Raw genomic sequence first — 18,227 nt, 5'->3', positions numbered from 1 at the left:
GCCTACATCAGGTGCTGGAGATATAGTCAGGAACCATGAATTGCACCCTTTCCGTATACCTTATAAGCAAACTTCTCAAGTAAAAAGGTAAGCCCTTTCTATGCTAAATTGCTGGATAGATCATATTCTGAAAAGCAAAAGCATACCACCAACAACTGCTTTTCAGCAGTGGCTTGTTTAAGGTTGCCTTTTATTTTGCAGTGTCCTCTTGCCCAAATAAGCTGTTTCTGAGGAGAAGCCAGTTCACTAGGCCGATGCTATTCTTTGTCCCACTGTTGTGTAACAGAGGTCAACAATTCTGGCATATTGTAACGTGAATTTGTAACTGCAATTGATGTTGAATATTGCCTTGCAACAAGAGATGAGTGTTCAACTACTCATTCCCATACAGTAAACCAAACAACTTGATTTCTCCCAGAAATTTAAGATGTTTCATTTTCCTAGACGCACCATCTAGTGGCCAAAGCTCAAGACAATAACACGTGTAAGAGACACTGTATTAACAGTTTAAAGGCTAATTTCAAGAATTCTGGAGGCTTCAGAAGTAACAATTATATTAGAAAAAATTTAATGGTATCAAATATAAAGGCTAAAAATTTGAGATGAGTTGGACTTTGAAACTTGTTAAAAAGTCTTAGCTATATGGCATTGGACAATCATCCAACCCTCAACTTGATAATGTGCACAAGGCATACTATCTCCCAGGATGGTTGTGGGAATATTTGGCACAGTATCTACCCTTTCCAGTTGAAAATGTACAGACTGCTTTAAGGATGAAGATAACGAGCTCCCACCATGTTGGCCAAGCATTGGTGACTGAATCACATTTTTAGTGAAAGGCCACTGTGCTGCTTTCTGGTTTCAGGAACTCTAGATAGTAAATTAGGCAGCTTGAAAATCCAGGTATGCAGCGTGCAGAGGACATGCTCACATGTTGGTTTAATAGCACAGGAGAAAAGAAAAAATACTTCTTGGGGTGGGGGGCAGAAAGCACTGTCTAAGTTCCCTCAGTGGTGGGAATGCAGGCTTAGATGCTCATACCAGCTTGACTGAAGAGCTGTGCTCTAGTTCCTTCAGAGCCAGAGGCATAGTTTCAAGAACATTTCTGACAAATCAGTTGTATCTGACATTTGGGGCACCGCCCCTTCCCAAACCTCCCCTCCCCTTCCACACTAATATTAGACATCACAGGTAGATACAACATTTAGTTCTCCACGGATAACCAACTTCATACCAATCTTGCAAGAAGAATGAAGTACATATTTAGCTTCTCCTAGTTTGATCTTCCGAGGTACAGCATGCACTTTTCACTTTTTCTATTGATGATTTATGCCCATCCAGTTTATTCCCTTACCTTTGCGCAGGATTCAAGGAAATGACAGGTTTTCTAACCACCAGGAGGCACCTGATAATTATGAACCATAAAGGTACAGTTTTCAAATCTTGGAAGAGAATAGTTTATGATGTGATGCCAAGATTTAAGTCAAGTAACCTGGGATAGGCTAATGAGAATAGTTTCAGGTAAAACAGGATCTAATTTGCCGAAACTGATTTGGCTCAGTGGATAGAGCGTCGGCCTGCGGACTGAAGGGTCCCAGGTTCGATTCCGGTCAAGGGCATGTACCTGGGTTGCGGGCACGTCCCCAGTGGGGGGTGTGCAGGAGGCAGCTGATCGATGTTTCTCTCTCATCGATGTTTCCTACTTTCTATCTCTCTCCCTTATCAATAAAATATATTAAAAAAAAAAAAACTATAAAAAAAAACAACAAAAAAAAAAAAACAGGATCTAATTTAATAGAAATGTTAACGGAAGTTCCACATTGTTCAAGAATACTGTGCTTTTTTGTCCCAATCCATGAGTTCAAACCCAAAGTTCTCCAAGAGCCCAGGTTTATGGGAAAGTGCTCAGAAAGGTCTGGTCTCCAAAGTACTACCATTTAATTGACTATGGATTAAATAAGCTTTGAGGCGTAACAGCTAACCATCCCTATTTAGTTACCCATGAAAGCAATACTATATTCCAAGTGAATTTATCAGCAATTTTTTAGTAAGATTAGAAAACTTCAAAATCAAGTAATTAAAATCTTCCTGTCACTAACTTCTGTTCAAAGTAGCTATTGAACTACAAATGAAATATTCTGACCCTAGACACTATGTTATCACTTGCTTTTTACATAATAAAAATGTTACTCATCTGTTAAGTAGAGGTGGGGGGAATTTAAGTGCCACTTACTTTACAGAAATGGTGAACATGTACTTGTATACTTCTTCATGCTCCCACAATTAAGAATTAAGAAACACAACAAGAGATTAGGAAAAATGGGATATTTTAATGTGTATCTGCCAGTCTCTTGCTATTTTCACGCAAACAGTTCATTCTTTTATCTTCCTTCCTCCCTTTACTTAGACGTAAATAAGTTTTCACTTTGACTGAATTGTAAAGTCATAAGCAGGTAGGGAGCCAACCCTATCCTAAGAATTTGAAGAAAGTCAAATGCTGACCCGAGAATAATCATCCTCCGCTAAACTGGACCAAAATCAATAGGTTAAAATGCCGTATTATCTAGATGTGGATCTGTGCCTGCTCTCGAAAACAGTTCCATTAAGATGAGAATTTAATGTTTGGAAGGTCCACAGTCCACCAGTGAGAAAATTACATAAAGGAAAAATTATGTGTCAAAACCCTACATCCTGCCCGGTGGTATGGTTCAGTGGTTGAGCATCAACCTATGAACCAGGTCACAGTTCGATTCTGGTCAGGGCACATGCCTGGGTTGCAGGCTCGGTCCCCAGTGGGTGGTATGCAGGAGGCAGCCAATCAATGATTCTCATCATTGATGTTTCTGTCTCTTCCTCTCTGAAATATATATATATATATATTTATATATATATGACCTGCATCCTTCATATTTAAATCCCTTCCTTCATGTATTATTTTCTATAAAGCACATTCTTAGGACTTTTATCATTTTCCAGTTTAAATAGCAGTGCCTAAGCAATCAAGAACTTGCACTTCTTCACAAGCAGAAAAAAAAGATCACAACAAGGTTAAGGACAACGTTTTATTGCTACCAGAGGCTTTTATCATCATCAGTACATGGCTGGTTCTGGCTGCAATACCTTCTTCAGACTGCACAGGGAGCTCAGATTACAGGAGTCACTAAGAGAAATATAGGTAAGCTTGGGAGGCAGAGAATAACTTTTATCCAGAAAATCCTAATAGCTTAACATAAAACTAGGGAACTAAATTCAGTTATTACATGTCACAGACCCAATCACAGAGCTGCCCCAACATCACGGCAGTCTCTCCTACTGATTATAGAGTGAAAGGGAGCTGATAAATTACAAAAAAATAAAACCTAAATTTTAATTGTTACATGTTTCTTTGATAAGTACCTCAACATATTTATCACAAATTTCTTATCCAAATGTCAAAAATGCTTTTGCAAATCTAAAAGTATCCTAATTATATGACACTTTTAAGTTTCAGTTTAAGATCATCAAAAATAAAAATAATTTTTTTTCCAAATCCTAGAAACTGAAATGAGACAAACACAAAAATCAATGTGGCAATGTGAGTTCTTTTTCTATTATCATCTCTGATTCATTTGGGGCAATTTTGAAGTACCTTTTCAGATTAATTTGAATTTGAGTCATGGATTAAATATGGCTGTCAATCTGAAATAATCTGTTCACTGAATTGCTAAAAAAATAATTTTGAGGGTTTCCTAATCAGTGGAAGTCAGGCTATAGATCAACATGCATAAAATTCATTAAGTATTCAATAAAAAAGCAAGCAAAAGCAAGAGGAAAATTAAGTCAGGACATGGGACAGGGTTTGCTAGCTATGAATTTTGGGACTTAAAAAAACACAACATTGAATGTGACTTTTTAACATGGGGAGCCTACATTACATTTTAGCAGAGTAAATGGCAGAACTGACAAATACTACAAAGAAATTTTTTACTTAAAATTGTTGGATCTTTTGAATTTTATACTTTTATTTGGTCTTTAAGTGCTTAAATAATGTTGAATTATAATTAGCCACACTAATAAATGGTTTTGTTTCTTTTCTGGCTCACTTCAAATCAGCCTGACTCAGTATATACCTTCCCTGGTCTTCCATGTTCCTGCTCCCAGAGTAGTAGACCTCAGCTTGCACTTAAAGGTAACACCTGAAGCTACATGACAGACACAGGCTGCAGAGGAGGACAAGGGGAAGCATGTCCCTCCTGCCTTGACAAATCAGTGCCACACACAGACCCCACATTTTCTGAAGCATTATCTTCATTATAGAGCCGTTTGATTCCATCATAGAAGTCATCCACTTCCATTTCCTCTACTTTGCGTTTGGCAGAGGCATGCTTGCACCCACTGGCAGCTGGGAGATGATGATAGAAGGCTGCTGTACCTCTGACTGGCACTTCTGGTTTGCTGTTGTCCTTGGAGAAATCTGGGCCTGGGACAGAGGAGGGATGTAATCTGTACGCTCCTTTGTCACAGGTCACCAGGGTGTGCTTGAGGGGACGGTAGACATAAACGGAATTTAGAGGCAAGGAAGACTGCAGAGTAGAAAGGTGATGTGCCACAAGCTCCCGACAGTGGATCAACTGGGAGCTATCCATCTGGGATGGGGGGGAAGGGGGGTGGGAAAAAAGTTGATAATTTAATTAATAACATTGGCTGCTCCGTCATCTTTGCTGGCTGCGTTTCTATCCTTTGCCCTCTGCACCCCAGCTTCCTTTACTCACCCCATATTTTCTACCTCAAACCTATCTATTCCTCCAGCTTACCTATCATCTTAGGAATCCTGCCCAAATTCTGTATTTTTAATATAAATATCTTTGAAACTTGAATTCTGTATTTGCAATTGTATGCTGAACATCTTCATGAAAGTAAAATCGATTCTCTTGTGTTCACTGCTACATATCAACAACTGCTTTTGTCCAGTCCATTCCCCTGCCTCTTCTAATCTTTTCAGTGATTAAAATTAAAAATTTAAAGAAGAAGCCAGAGGCAAGAAAAAATTTAAATAAGAAATAGGAAAGGCTTCCTGGCCTTGAGAATAATTTAAGTATTTTGCTTTTTAGACAGTAAGTGAGAACTTTTGACAAGTCATATTTTTGTAGAAAAATAGCAGGCTTGACAACACTGGGAAGAAATGATTTTGTTTAATTTGGAGTTACACTAATTGTTTTTGTTTAATTTGTGCGTTACACTAATTCCTTCTTACCCTTCAGGACAGTTCAAATATCAATCCTTCCTGAAGCCACCCTCGACTCCCCCCAGCCTTTTACACACCCAAATTCCAGAAACATCCGTTTCTATACCAACCTGTCATCAAACTCAACCACATTGTATCAGCATGATCTATTTAAACATTTAACTTTCCTATTATAGACTACAAGATTACAAGATCTTTTGGAAGGCCTTCAAAATCTGACCTCTGTGAAAGAGTCATTAGTCTCAGCCCTCTGTTCTCTGTAATTATAGCTGTACTCAAAATAATCTTCCTCTAGCAACATATATTTCTTCCCTATTCAAAGTTCTTTGGTGGCACCCCAATGCCTACCAGCAATAAGCTCACTTCTTTAGCTTGCTATTAATAAGGTCTCCACAATCTGACCCCAGCCTTTTTATCCAGCCTTCTTTCCTAACATATCCCCATTTGTGCTCTCCATTCCTGCCAAATGGGCCTGCTCTCTATTCTGTACAAATCTTGCCCTTTCTTACTTTACTCTTACTCATCCTGTTTCTACTTGTTGAAATTGTATTACCTTCCAGGTATGGCTAACTACCACCACCCTCCTGGAAGCCTATTTAATTATCAAATGATCACTTTCCAGTCATATATTTCATAAGCATTTTTGGATATTTCTTAACCAAGTTTTATTCACATCTATAGAACCTGTAGCACACAAGCATGACTGTTTGCAATACCACAGAAAAATAACGAAAAATAACATACTCCGCAAGAACACATTTGGTCACAGATTGTTTTTATCTCTAAATATATTCATTACTTTTTACCCAGGAAAACAGTGGAACAAAGCACACAGAAAAGGGATGGGATTTCAAAGTTCCTTAAGGTGATTGGTACCCTAGCCAGTACTTCAAGAAGCCAACAAAAAAGAGGTGATAGAAATAAAAGAAATTGGAAAGTGAAAAAAGACTATAGTGTAAAAATGATCTCCAAAAAATAAGTACCTAGCTTAATAAACTGAGCTTTAGCAAATGAGTGATACTTAGTGGCCTAGAAAAGTAAAAGTACTATAAATATTCTACTGCTTTGATCATTAGGCATAATACCACAGCAGAATTAGGAAAAGAGATGAATTTCAAGTAAAAGGAAGACTATGTCACTATAATCTTTCACTGTGAAAAAAAAAGTAAGTAAATGGGTTGTTATAGAGATGAGAACTAGCAGAAAATTATATTATTAGCCCTAGCTGGTTTGGCTCAGCGGATAGAGCAGCCATGGGCAAACTACGGCCCGCTTGAAATGAATAAAACTATTGAAATAAAAGACTGTACCCTTTTATGTAATGATGTTTACTTTGAATTTATATTAGTTCACACAAACACTCCATCCATGCTTTTGTTCCGGCCCTCCGGTCCAGTTTAAGAACCCGTTGTGGCCCTCGAGTCAAAAAGTTTGCCCACCCCTGGTTAAGGGCTTGATCCCCAGTAAGGGACATGCAGAAGGCAGCTGATCAATGATTCTCTCTCAACATTGATGTTTCTCTCTCTTTCTCTCTGAAATCAATAAAAATATGCTGTTTACTAGTAAAAGTGATACAACTAGAAAGATATTAGAGATTAAACACTGAAAGTTTACAGGATAGACATCCAATAGTTTACTGCTGGAAAGGGGGACAGAACAGAAAGACGTAAGTAATAGGTTCAGACGGATCCAGGTTCACTGCACAGCATGAAGCTCTGAGAAATCCTACCGAAACAGTCTGATCTTAGACACCTTCAAGAACTGGGAGACCCTAGTAAGGAGCGTCTGCTTCTTTAACTCACTACTCTAATTTTTATATTATACCACAGCAGGGAACATCTACTTTGAATTTGGGTAAGTTTTAACATCCCAAGATTATCAAGGAGGGCCAAATCAGTCAGGAAAAGGAGGACACTGAGGATTGCCACAGAATTAGAGTAATGAGAAAAAGGGTATGAAGAGAAAAGGGTTTAGGCATCTCAGAATGTTGACCAACAGGTAGCATATGAGCTAATAGGGGTGGGGAAACTAGGAGGGACAAGAGGAAAGCTTGTCTTTCAAACCAGGGAACACTCACTGTACTTTTAAGTCTGGAAGGTACACAGGCAGAGCTAGTGACAGTGGCCTCTCCATAACATGAGATGTCTGTGATGGGCCACTGGCAGTCCTCTCAACCCAGAGCAAAGGGAAACATGTCAGACGTAATTCTGGCATGATCTCACCAACATGAATTTCCTATACCAGAATCAGAAATCCAGGAGGAATATCTGATATTACTATGGCTTTGTCCCAGGTCTAATCACAAAGATTACCTAAACACAGGCGAACGTAGCAAAGACAGAACTGAATCTTGAAGAATCAGGAGCCATGAGGTTTGGGCCACAAGGGTTGGCCACCAATCCAAGATGGTTTTAGAGAACTGCTAAGATCAAGTCCCAAAGTCTCTAAACGTTTTCTGACCTTGTTTTTAACTATCTCCCCCATTGTAACTTGAATACTACATGGGGCAGACGTTCTTTTTAGAATCACTGTATTCCCAGTGCCTAGATCATAGAGTCCCCAATAAATGTTTGTGGACTATAACTATTTGTATTATATAAAAGAATGAAACAGTGCTTTTCAAACTATGTTCAAACAGCTTACAGAAGGGAAGAGGCCATATTGAGTAGGGCTCTGGACCCAACAGGTCTCTGCCCTAAACACATATAATCAAGTGATACTTTTCTATTTTGTATTCTGGGATTGTGTGCTGGGGGTGCTGATTTTGTTGGGGGTGAGGGAAGGGGTCCCAGTTCAGAAAGAAACTCTAAAAACCACTGGACTAGAATCTTTAAAGTTTGTGTGGTATTGAAACAGCACCGTGTTTTTGTCTCCTTTACTACGAAGGAGTCCTGTGTGTCTCTGAAAAAGTCCCATGTTCCCTGGACTCCAGGATAAAATAAAGGAGTTGGATGAAATTATTTCTAAGAAGATTCCTTCAATTCCAAGCTTATGATACTCCTTCAGTAAAGGGGGAAGCTAGACTCAGTGAACACTTCCTTCTTCCAGCACCAGACTTATGAGAGAGAAGCAGCAGCTTCTCCAGTGCTCTTCAGGAGAGAACAGCCCTCAAAGATACAGAAACACATGCTGTTTACATTCTTTTTATCTATGCTTCAAAGTCTGTCCTTTCTGTGACAGTAACACTTCATATAGCAAATTTTCTGTGTGCTAGCTTAGGAATAGGCACAGAGACCAAATCAAGTGGCATTTAGAAGGATGTCACTTGTTCCAATAAAAAAAAATCCTATATAATAGAAGCCCAATATGCTTAGTGTCTGGTTGTCCATTCAATCAAAGCATCATATGCTAATGATATGCTAAGGCCACTCAACCACTCGCTATGCCATGCACTGACCACCAGGGGTCAGGCAGTTGACCAGTCGCTATGAGGTACACCAGGGGGCAGCAGACGCTCAGACGGGTAGGTCAGCTTGCTGCTGGGGTCTGGCCAATCGGGACTGAGCGAGAAGGGCTGGACATGCCCTGGAGCCCTTCCCCGGACCCTCCCCCACTGGCCAACCTCCTGCGTCCCTCCCCAGACCCAGTCATGCACCGGAGGGGTCCCTCAGCCTGGCCTGCGCCCTCTCACAATCCGGGACCCCTCAGGGGATGCTGGAGAGCCGGTTTGGGCCCGATCATGCAGGCCAGGCCAAGGGACCCCACTGGCTCATGAATTCATGCACCAGGCCTCTAGTAAAATATAATATAGGTGGCTTTCTATTAATGCCACTCCCCTACTGCCACAGCCTAACATAATGTAATATAATGTAATGATTAATATTCAATTTCATTTTTCCAACACTCTAGGTAGGCAAAATAAATTTTCTGTGCTACACTATTCATATATATGGTATGACTGATGGTTTATGATAGTTTCTAAAACTTCTCACAAAATAGCAACTTTCTCCTAGGATTTACTTTCATTATAGCATTTATTTCAATAGAAATGAACACTTCTCAATATTTCAATCTAACATATGCTATTAAAAGAATATATCTCACTTGTAAAGAAGAAACACCCTTGTTACACTAACACCACATGTCCCAGAAATGAAGAACAAGCTGAGCCATGCTAAAAACAGTGGAATAAAACACATAGGAGAATGGTGGTGCTCTGGCTAATGTGTTGCTCTGATCACTACGCTTTTCATAATGTCTTTCTCTGCTCACAAACTAGGGCCTGAAATTCTCAAAGCTAAGAGGTAGCTCTAAGGCACTTCTTGTATGTCTGCTGACTTCTACAGCTCACATCTATAACATCATTAGTTGTAACTAATTTACATAAAACACCAAACTCAAGTATTACTCTCATTTTTCTTTTATAATATTCTCTTATAAATTTTATTAACATAACTATAGCCTCTTTACTAAAATTAGTTTCTATACTAAAAATGTTTTTAAGCTCAGAATTTAAGCCTTTTCTCTAAATAAAATCCAATAAAACAAATTGGAGTAACTACTGCCAAATGAGAACAGGGACATATAAAGGGAAAGTAAGTTCATAAGTCTTTTACGGATTCAGTTGACAGTAGGTTTACAGATCTAAATTTGTAAGTTCTACTTGGTCAGATGAGTAGAACTAATAAGAATTCTCTTGAAGTAATTAGTAACATATAGCACCATTATTAACTTTCCACTGGAATGAGAATTTTCCCACTAAACCGTTACATTTTATATAGATGCCGATAAAAATTTAAATGACCCATAACATTTTATACCAATTTGCAAATACAAGTGATGGACTAATCTCAGGCAACAACAGGAACTACCAGGACTAAACTTCTTTCAGAAAGAGAGCTTCACCCTTCCAAAAACTCTGGTACAAATACTTCCCTTTCCAACCAACACTAAATTATGTGCTTATCTAAAAAAACAACTTCTTACAATTTATGTTTTTAATGCATCTTTTATAAAATGAGTAAAGTACTATAATGAAACCTACAAATGCAGCTAGAAAGATTTTTCATACAAAACTAAAGGAAAATATATAATTTAAAATCATATTAACTTTTTCAAGATTCTTAAAGTTTTAAGTAATCTAGAAGAAGGGTTTAAAGTTTAAAAGAATCAAGAAAATACAATATATAAGTTTTACAGGAATAAAAAAGACTAGCCCATAAATTGAAAGTGTAAATTACTTTACCTTTATCTACTCTTAAAAATGGTTTGCCATTTTAAGATTAGAAATGTCTCTTAGTGTTATAACCATCTGGTAACCCTATTTATCCAAGTAAGAGATATACTTGAAATGAACACTATTTAATTAGACTGATACCTACCTGTGCTTTTTGAAGCAGTTCAATTGTAAGGGGAAGCCAATCAGGAATGAGTTTCTCCATTTCCAAACTAACCATGGCCAGAGCAAGCATGGATCCTTTGAATTGTAGAAATTGGTTGCAGGCCATACAGTGAAGTAGTTGCTTGGTTAGGATTGCCAAATGTTGAGATGGGCTCAGTTTAGGCAAACTGAAAAGTAACTGAGGCCTAGTTGATACTGCAATGGCATGGAACTGGTGGGGAAAAAAAATCACAAGATCATCATTCTAGTTTTACTTAAATGTCTAGGTAAATTATGTATAGAAGTTGATGAAACTTTTAGTGTTACTCAATTTTCAATTTTGATGTTAGCTTCAGTGATTTGACATACACCTAATTTCTAATTTTTCCTTAGCTATTTGCAGTAAGTTCCCTTTTCCTAAAATTCAGAACTAAACCAATGATCAGGCAATCTACTTTTCTAGTTACTAAAATAGGATTATATCCTGTATAATAAAAAGGTAATATGCAAATGGACTGAACAGTGGAATGACTGTTTGCTATGACATGCACTGACAACCAAGAGGCAGATGCTTAACGCAGGAGTTGCCCCTGGTGGTCAGTGCACTCCCAAAGGAGGAGCACCGCTCAGCCACGAGCCATGGCTCACGGATGGCGAGCATAGTGGCCCACCTCTGTGGCAGCGCTAAGGATGTCCGACTGCCGTCACTCAGACATCCCCTGAGGGCTCTCGGACTGCAAAAGGGTGCAGACTAGGCTGAGGGACTGCCCCCCACTCCGCCGCCCCACCCTGAATGCACGAATGTTATGCATTGGGCCTCTAGTATTCAAATAAGAAACAAAAAAACTTAGGTATATTTACAATGTGAAGAAAATCCAATGGTGTGGCTGTGTGAAGGTCCCAATTCAACTTATCCAAAATAATTCTCTCCATCCTCAGAATTTCAGATGAAGAACATCCGCAGAAACTGTCTCTTGCCAACACCTTCAGTACTGGAATTCTCTATCCAAACCAAAGAGGGACAGGGAGGAGAGGACAGAAAAGTTTCATTTTCAACTTTCGTTTTAATAAACAAAAAGCAGGTGAACAAATGGAGAGAAATATTCAAAAAAGAGACATAACTAATTTTTAAAGAAAAACATTTACCTCATCTTCCTCAACAGTCTTGGCAGCTAGGAAAAAACAGCTGATTGCAATACAACTCAAATATTTTGGATGGGCCTAAAATTATAAAGAGCAAAAAAGCAACGTCAGTGATTTTTTCAAAAGTTAAGAGTTTATTTTAAAAAACTAGATATGCAGGTGAGACAAGAATGCATATATTCGGTGGAAAGCAAGTCATTTGATTCCCACCCATTGCTTTCTAAGATCAGTTAATTTTTAACTTCACAACCCTAGCCATTTGATATTCTATGGAAATACCAGCATCATTCCATTGCTGAAAGTTCAACCAATGTTAGTTAGCCTAAGTTCAATTCTATCCAGCAGAGAAGAGCTTGATTTTAGAAGACAATTTTTAATTTAATAAATAAAATTCTCCAAAATAAAAATATTTGTGTATGTGTATTTTTAAGCTAGTTTTATTCTCTTTACCTATCCTATCAGTAAAATTAACATACAAGGTGTTAGGAGAATTAAACAGAAGAAAATGTAAAAAGAAGGCTATTAATAAATTTCAAGTGCTTTTAACAAAATTATAGGATGATAGCAGACAAGTAGAAATGTTCTAATTATTAATGTGCACACACACAAAATTATATATTCAAGCTCCATAAGAATGAAATGATCCTAAATATATACAGAATCAACCAGTGGGTTAAAAAAAGTTCTTAGGTTTGACACCCATAGTAGGGCTGGAATTTGCCTGTTTTCCATATCTACAATGAAGTTGGTCCACTTTCTACCTTATTGGTAGAAGAAGGGTTTGCCAATCCAGCATCAGAATCTAGTTTTAAATAAGCAAAACAATTTAGTACTAATTATATTGTATGACAGAGGTAAGTTATACAACACAAAGAAAGCCTGTGTCACCGTGTATTTTATACTTAAATATTACATTCATTTCTGTGAAATTGGGGAAGCCTTCTGATGACCATAGTACAACCCTGATTAACTTTTTAACAAACATGCCAATAACCATTGCGCCTCAGTACAAGTGGCATACCGTCTAGGAATCTTAGAATCCTCTGCCTGTATGAGATAATAAAAGCTGGTTCAATACTATCAATATTTTAAAATAATCACTAATACTAATCAGTTAATACAGTTCAGAAAGTACTTCCATAAATATTGTCATGTCTATTACATCTTTTTATAGATGAGAAAACAATGTCAGAGGTTAGAGACACCAACAAGTGGTCTAGGAAGTGAGCCAGATCTTGTTGCTAAGATAGTTTTCCAGGTTCCCTCATTTTCCCATGTGTACAACATATCAAATCCACATCTATGAGGTAATCGGAGTTCATTACAAAGGTCCCAACAGTTACTAACTTCAAGTAGGCAATGCAACCCCTAAATCAAGGGCACCAAAAATAAATTTAGTAATAAAAAGAATCCCAGCAGCAAATGTGTGATTTTATTTTTCAACTAACAGTTCTCAGTCCTGGATGTACATCGGGATGTATTCTTCACATACAAACATACAGATCTCACTTACTAGAGATTCTTTTAAACATACTTTTAAAGAGTTTCATAGCACTTTATTCTGCACAGCTAGGATTAAGGCTCCATTCTTTGCTGTAGCCCTTTTATTTAAATTTTATTTAAAGTTTAAGTGCCTTTATTTAAACTATGAATACATTTTAGATTGTTTCACTATAGACTAACCATCTAAATAACAGTACTATATCTGATGCTAACAACATGACAGGACCCATTAAATAAGAAATATGAAAAAAATCAGATTATACTTGGCAAAATTCTGTTTTAGAAACTTGCCCGAATCAGTTTAAAACATTTAATAAGGTCAGTAATAATCTTTTCTATAATAAAAGCTACAATAAGTTCATTAATAATTTTTGAAGAATATATGACCCAAGAAAGGACACTGACCTTAAAAGCATCTTTCTCTGTGAAAGGGAGGTTAGTTGTTACAGGGAACCAGGATGGAGGGGTGGGGGACTTGATACTGAGATAAAAGTAGGCATCTCAGATAACCCAGATTTTAGGCAATTAGTATCATTGTAATTAAGGTTTTTTAAAGTCTCTTAAGAGTATTAGTTTGAAACATAAAAAGGTAACTGAATAGCCATCCAAATGGCTTCTATGTTGCATACCTAATAAAAAAGACTAGAGAACCCTCAGTACTGAATTCATAGTTCCCCCAGCTTATATAATCCTAGGCATACAAATAACAACTGAATGCTTTTTAAATTTTTTTATGCCTTGCCATTAAATAAATGCTAACTTTCTGCTTTGAATCTGTTGAGGGCCCACTATGACTGATTCTGCATAATATACCAGATATACCAACAGGACCAATATAAAACATATTCATATATTTGCCATTCAACAAAAATACAAGTTACTTTATGACAGTTCAGTTCATCTTGTTATGCTCCAAATGTATGGCTCTAGAAAGTATATATTGTTCAGAAAACCAGACAATATTCAATAAACAAGAAGTGAAAGAGAAAAATGTGTAATAGGCTTATACTTTTCTAGTTTGATTCACTGTCCACATTAGTACACCAATATGTTAAAAGATGACTAAACATTCTGCCAATGCTATATGGTTTGCATTAAAATCAGGAGATCAAAAATTTCATAGGTTAAGCATAAGTTAGGAATACTTGTAGCAAAAAAATTACACAATTAGAAACATTCCTGAAAATTTAAAGCAATAAAAGAGATCATGTCTTCGTACAGGCACACGTATCACATCCACGAAGGTTTTCCTATTCCTTTCCATCTTACAGAATGTTTACTAATACCCCCATTTTAGCATATAAAGCCTCAAACAAGAGGCTGCGTTTAAGTGTATTCTAAAGTATTTAATTACCTTTACAGTAGCTAAAAACCTGTCCAAAAGACTGCTAGCCAGAGCAAATGTTTCTGGGTAAAGGTTGAATTGGTACTTGAGTTTGGCCAGCCACTGAATCACTTCATCTCTCTGGGATGGAGAAACATTCTATAAGAGAACAATTAAAACATAAAATTAAAATAAAACAAGTAAAGTTTCAAGCTATCATCAAGAATATGTTTAGAGTAACTAATGTAATAATCTGAACAATAAAGACTTAATTAAAAAAATAAAATACACAACAACCATAAAAAAAAAAGAATATGTTTAGAATTCTCTCTTATAAAAGGTTAGCAAGTGCTATGGAATAGTGTTTATATATTAAAAATGTTTTTAAGTTTTTTCAAAATCTAGCAAATAAGATAAATGAAGATAAAAGTTTATATATTAGTTATAGCATTTAACGTCAATATCTAATATTCTCATTCTTTATTAAATAAAATATTCAGTATGTCATCTCACCATCTATTGATAATTAAATTGAGGTTTTCAGGTAATATAACATTTTCAGTTTAGGTAGCACTTATTAATTTTGAAATTAGGTTTTTCCAATTCTTGAGAATAATATAGTGAATTTCTAAGACAACAAATAGGCATTAAATTATCTTAGGAAATATAAACAGATTACAATAACAGAATGATAGCCCATTAAAAACAAAGCTAGCCCTGGCAGGTGGCTCAGCTGGTTGGAACATCATTCAGTAGATCAATTGTGAGGCAACCCACTGATGTTTCTCTCTCTCTCCCTCCCTGCCCCGCCACCCCCTCTGTAACATATCCTCGGGTGAGGATTAAAAAAACAGAAAACAAAGCTAAAGTCAACAGGAATAAATAAAAGACATGAGGGACAACAGACAAATTACATTTTAAAATGGTAAAAAAATACGAAAGAAGAAAAGTCACCCGAACTAACTTACCACTGGAGAGATGACACAAATACAAAACATACTGTTTCAAACCTCCTGTATCTTATTTTTTAACTGCCGAGGATAGGCTTAATTTTTAGAAGGTACACACTTTAAAGCAGTAATGGTCTGGATGCCTTTACTCCTAAGTTTTGAAAGCACCATAAAAATAAAACAAAACAAACCTGGCAACACTTAATCTACTAATAATAAATAAAACCACCATATGAGTACTACTTCTGCCAGGTAAACACAACCAAGTACAGAAATGACTCTGAGATTAGTAGAAGAGTATTTTCAGTGAGTATTCCAAACAAGTATAGGTTTAATCCAACCTTTTGCTTTTCTCCAATTCCCTCCTTCTACCCTACTCTTCCCCCACCTAAATCCTACTTCAAGGATCTCTCACAATTCTCTTAATTTGCATCCCCTAACCCTCAGTTTAGGATAGTGGTTACACAGAATGTTACAGACTTTTTTTTTTTTTGGTTATAGACTTTTTACTCCCTTTCTATGTGCTCCCATAGCACTCTACTTTCCTTATGAGACAGCATTATAGTTTCTTGGTGATTTGGCTGAGTTCTCTTGGGGTATGTTTGTATCATTTTTGTTCACTGGCATATAATAGGCTCACAGTAAACATTCATTAAATGAACACTGATGATCACTTCTTTATAATTCATCCAGGTTAGAGACATTCTTTTATATAATAATAGCACTTTTAGATATATGATAATTTTGTCACATGACTTTTGAGGGGATTAAAGATTGGTCAAAGTGACATACACTTTTTTTATTTTTTAAATATATTTTATTGATTTTTCAGAGAGAGAGAGAAGGAGAGGGATAGAGAGTTAGAAACATTGATGAGAGAGAAACATAAATCAGCTGCCTCCTGCACACCCCCTACTGGGGATGTGCCTGCAACCAAGGTACATGCCTTTGACCGGAATCGAACCTGGGACCCCTCAGTCCGCAGGCCGATGCTCTATCCACTGAGCCAAACTGGTTAGGGCGACATGCACTTTTAGATATTTCCAATTTATTTTTTCAAATGCTTTTCATATACAAACATAAAACTGCTTCAAGTTGTTTATATAAAGGCAGTTACCATTATTTTGGAACTCTTAAGGAATCTAATTATGTGGTTTTCAAATACAGGATCTCAAACCACTGAACTACCAGGCAAATCAGAATCATTGAGGAGGCTCCTTACAGTGCTTCCAGGCCCCACCCACACCCACTGGGCTTGCAGTGGCAACTGCGGAAATTTGTATTTTTAAAAGCTTCATAGTTTTATTAATATGCATTCAGTTTATTAATATAATTCAGTCTAACCACAAAACTTAAAAGTTCTAACATCTCCGATAAGTGATCCTCTGCTTTGGGTATGTGTTCATTCCACTGTGGAAAAGCTACATAAATTATTGGAAAGTTTTTCTTCACTATATTCACAATATTATCTTAAATTGAATCTTAAACTGCTTCTTTCTAGTGGTCACTTGGATTGGTTCGAGTTCTAGCCACTGTAGTAATATAGAATAGAGCCATATCTTAAACAATAGCCCTTTAGTTAATGATGGGTGTTACACCCATAGAGTCATCTCTTTTCCTGATTAAACATCCTTTGCTCTTTAACCGTTTTATGTTTGACATGATTTCCCTTTTACCATTCCAGTTTTTCTTTTTCTAGATATATTCTTTTTAGTGTGTTTCTTAAATTGAGACATTTCAGTTGTTGTCATTAATGAGCAATAAAGTAAAACTATTACCTCACTTTGTCTTACTAATAGATTGGTTATTTCATTAATCTAACCCTAAATTTTGTTTTGTTTTGGCAGCAATGTCATGTTGACTTATACTAAACTTTTTTTTTTTTTAAAGGGTATATAACCAACAGTAATTGAGAGCTCAACTGGCTATCTCCCTAGAAGCTTCCAACATTGTATTACCTTAGTAGTTTACTCAAACTCTTTATAAATATTCAAGAAATATAGTGCAATTTTTTTTGTTCCCTAAAGACAATGATATATACTCAGCTTACATGGCTAGCTATATATGTAGAAATAAAGGCAGCTTACTACTGTAGATATTGACTATGAGGAAAGAAAACAGACATACCTATCATCCTAAAGCTGTAATTCAAATAAAAATAAAACAAGCCAACAAAAACAGTTCGTTCTTGTTTCAGAATAAAACAAGGAGATATTTCTAAAATAAAGAATAGAGCATTTCTTTAATGGTACACATTTCTCCAATGCATGTCAAGACACTATATAGGACAACGGTACACTTATTTCTAATAAAAGTAATCTATCTAGAGTAAAGAGAAATATCATTACCTGGTTTGTAGGCATTTTCGGCACATTTACCTTCCACATCTGAGTTTCCCTAGAGATTGCCTTTTCCAAAAGGAAAGACAATCTCTGGTTTTCCAAAGGCCCTGGAAACTTCATGATATCCTTTGGTTCTGCCTGGTTCCCAGCTTGATGTAGCTACCTATAAAATAAAAGACAATCCTCTTTAAGTAATTATAGAATAAGTATAGCAATGTATAAATATGCTGGTTCTTATTAAGCAATTCATAAAACAAAATAAGAATATTATGAGGCAGTACAGGATTTTATAGCTCTTTAAAATATATATTAAAAATTTACAATACTTATCTAATGCATTCTTACCTTAAATTGGAAACTCGGTTATAAAGAGAAAACATGGCTTTATGATTGACGGAACCCCTAGACTCTGATCAAACTA

At 36.5% G+C, this 18,227-nt stretch overlaps 1 protein-coding gene and 1 long non-coding RNA gene across 2 annotated transcripts; one reads left to right on the top strand and one right to left on the bottom strand.

The window, feature by feature from the left end:
- Positions 1-6: 6 nt before the first annotated feature.
- On the top strand, positions 7-2,647 carry LOC107184613. Its single transcript, XR_001515502.1, has 2 exons — positions 7-1,521; positions 1,784-2,647. It is a non-coding gene; the product is annotated as an uncharacterized LOC107184613 (long non-coding RNA).
- A 1,478-nt stretch (positions 2,648-4,125) lies between these two features.
- Positions 4,126-17,995, bottom strand: CCNI (cyclin I). The gene is made up of 6 exons (XM_006754540.2): positions 17,813-17,995; positions 14,545-14,673; positions 11,691-11,765; positions 11,406-11,546; positions 10,546-10,776; positions 4,126-4,625 (listed from the first exon to the last, which is right to left on the bottom strand). The coding sequence occupies exons 1-6, from the start codon at positions 17,924-17,926 to the stop codon at positions 4,182-4,184; spliced, it is 1,134 nt and encodes a 377-aa protein (XP_006754603.1). The 5' UTR covers positions 17,927-17,995; the 3' UTR covers positions 4,126-4,181.
- Between the last annotated feature and the right edge of the window lie 232 nt (positions 17,996-18,227).

This window comes from Myotis davidii, unplaced genomic scaffold (assembly GCF_000327345.1).
Source record: "Myotis davidii unplaced genomic scaffold, ASM32734v1 scaffold892, whole genome shotgun sequence".
NCBI lineage: Eukaryota > Metazoa > Chordata > Mammalia > Chiroptera > Vespertilionidae > Myotis > Myotis davidii.
This window is presented reverse-complemented; position numbering and strand designations above follow the sequence as displayed.

Bases quoted from the DNA above. Each gene is read 5' to 3' on its own strand.
- CCNI (XM_006754540.2), bottom strand. From the start codon at position 17,926: ATGAAGTTTCCAGGGCCTTTGGAAAACCAGAGATTGTCTTTCCTTTTG. The intron at 11,766-14,544 runs GTAATTAAATAC...TTATAATTTTAG, and splicing joins GGTTTTTAGCTACTGTAAAG to GCCCATCCAAAATATTTGAG. The intron at 4,626-10,545 runs GTAGGTATCAGT...CCCCCATCCCAG, and splicing joins AACTGCTTCAAAAAGCACAG to ATGGATAGCTCCCAGTTGAT.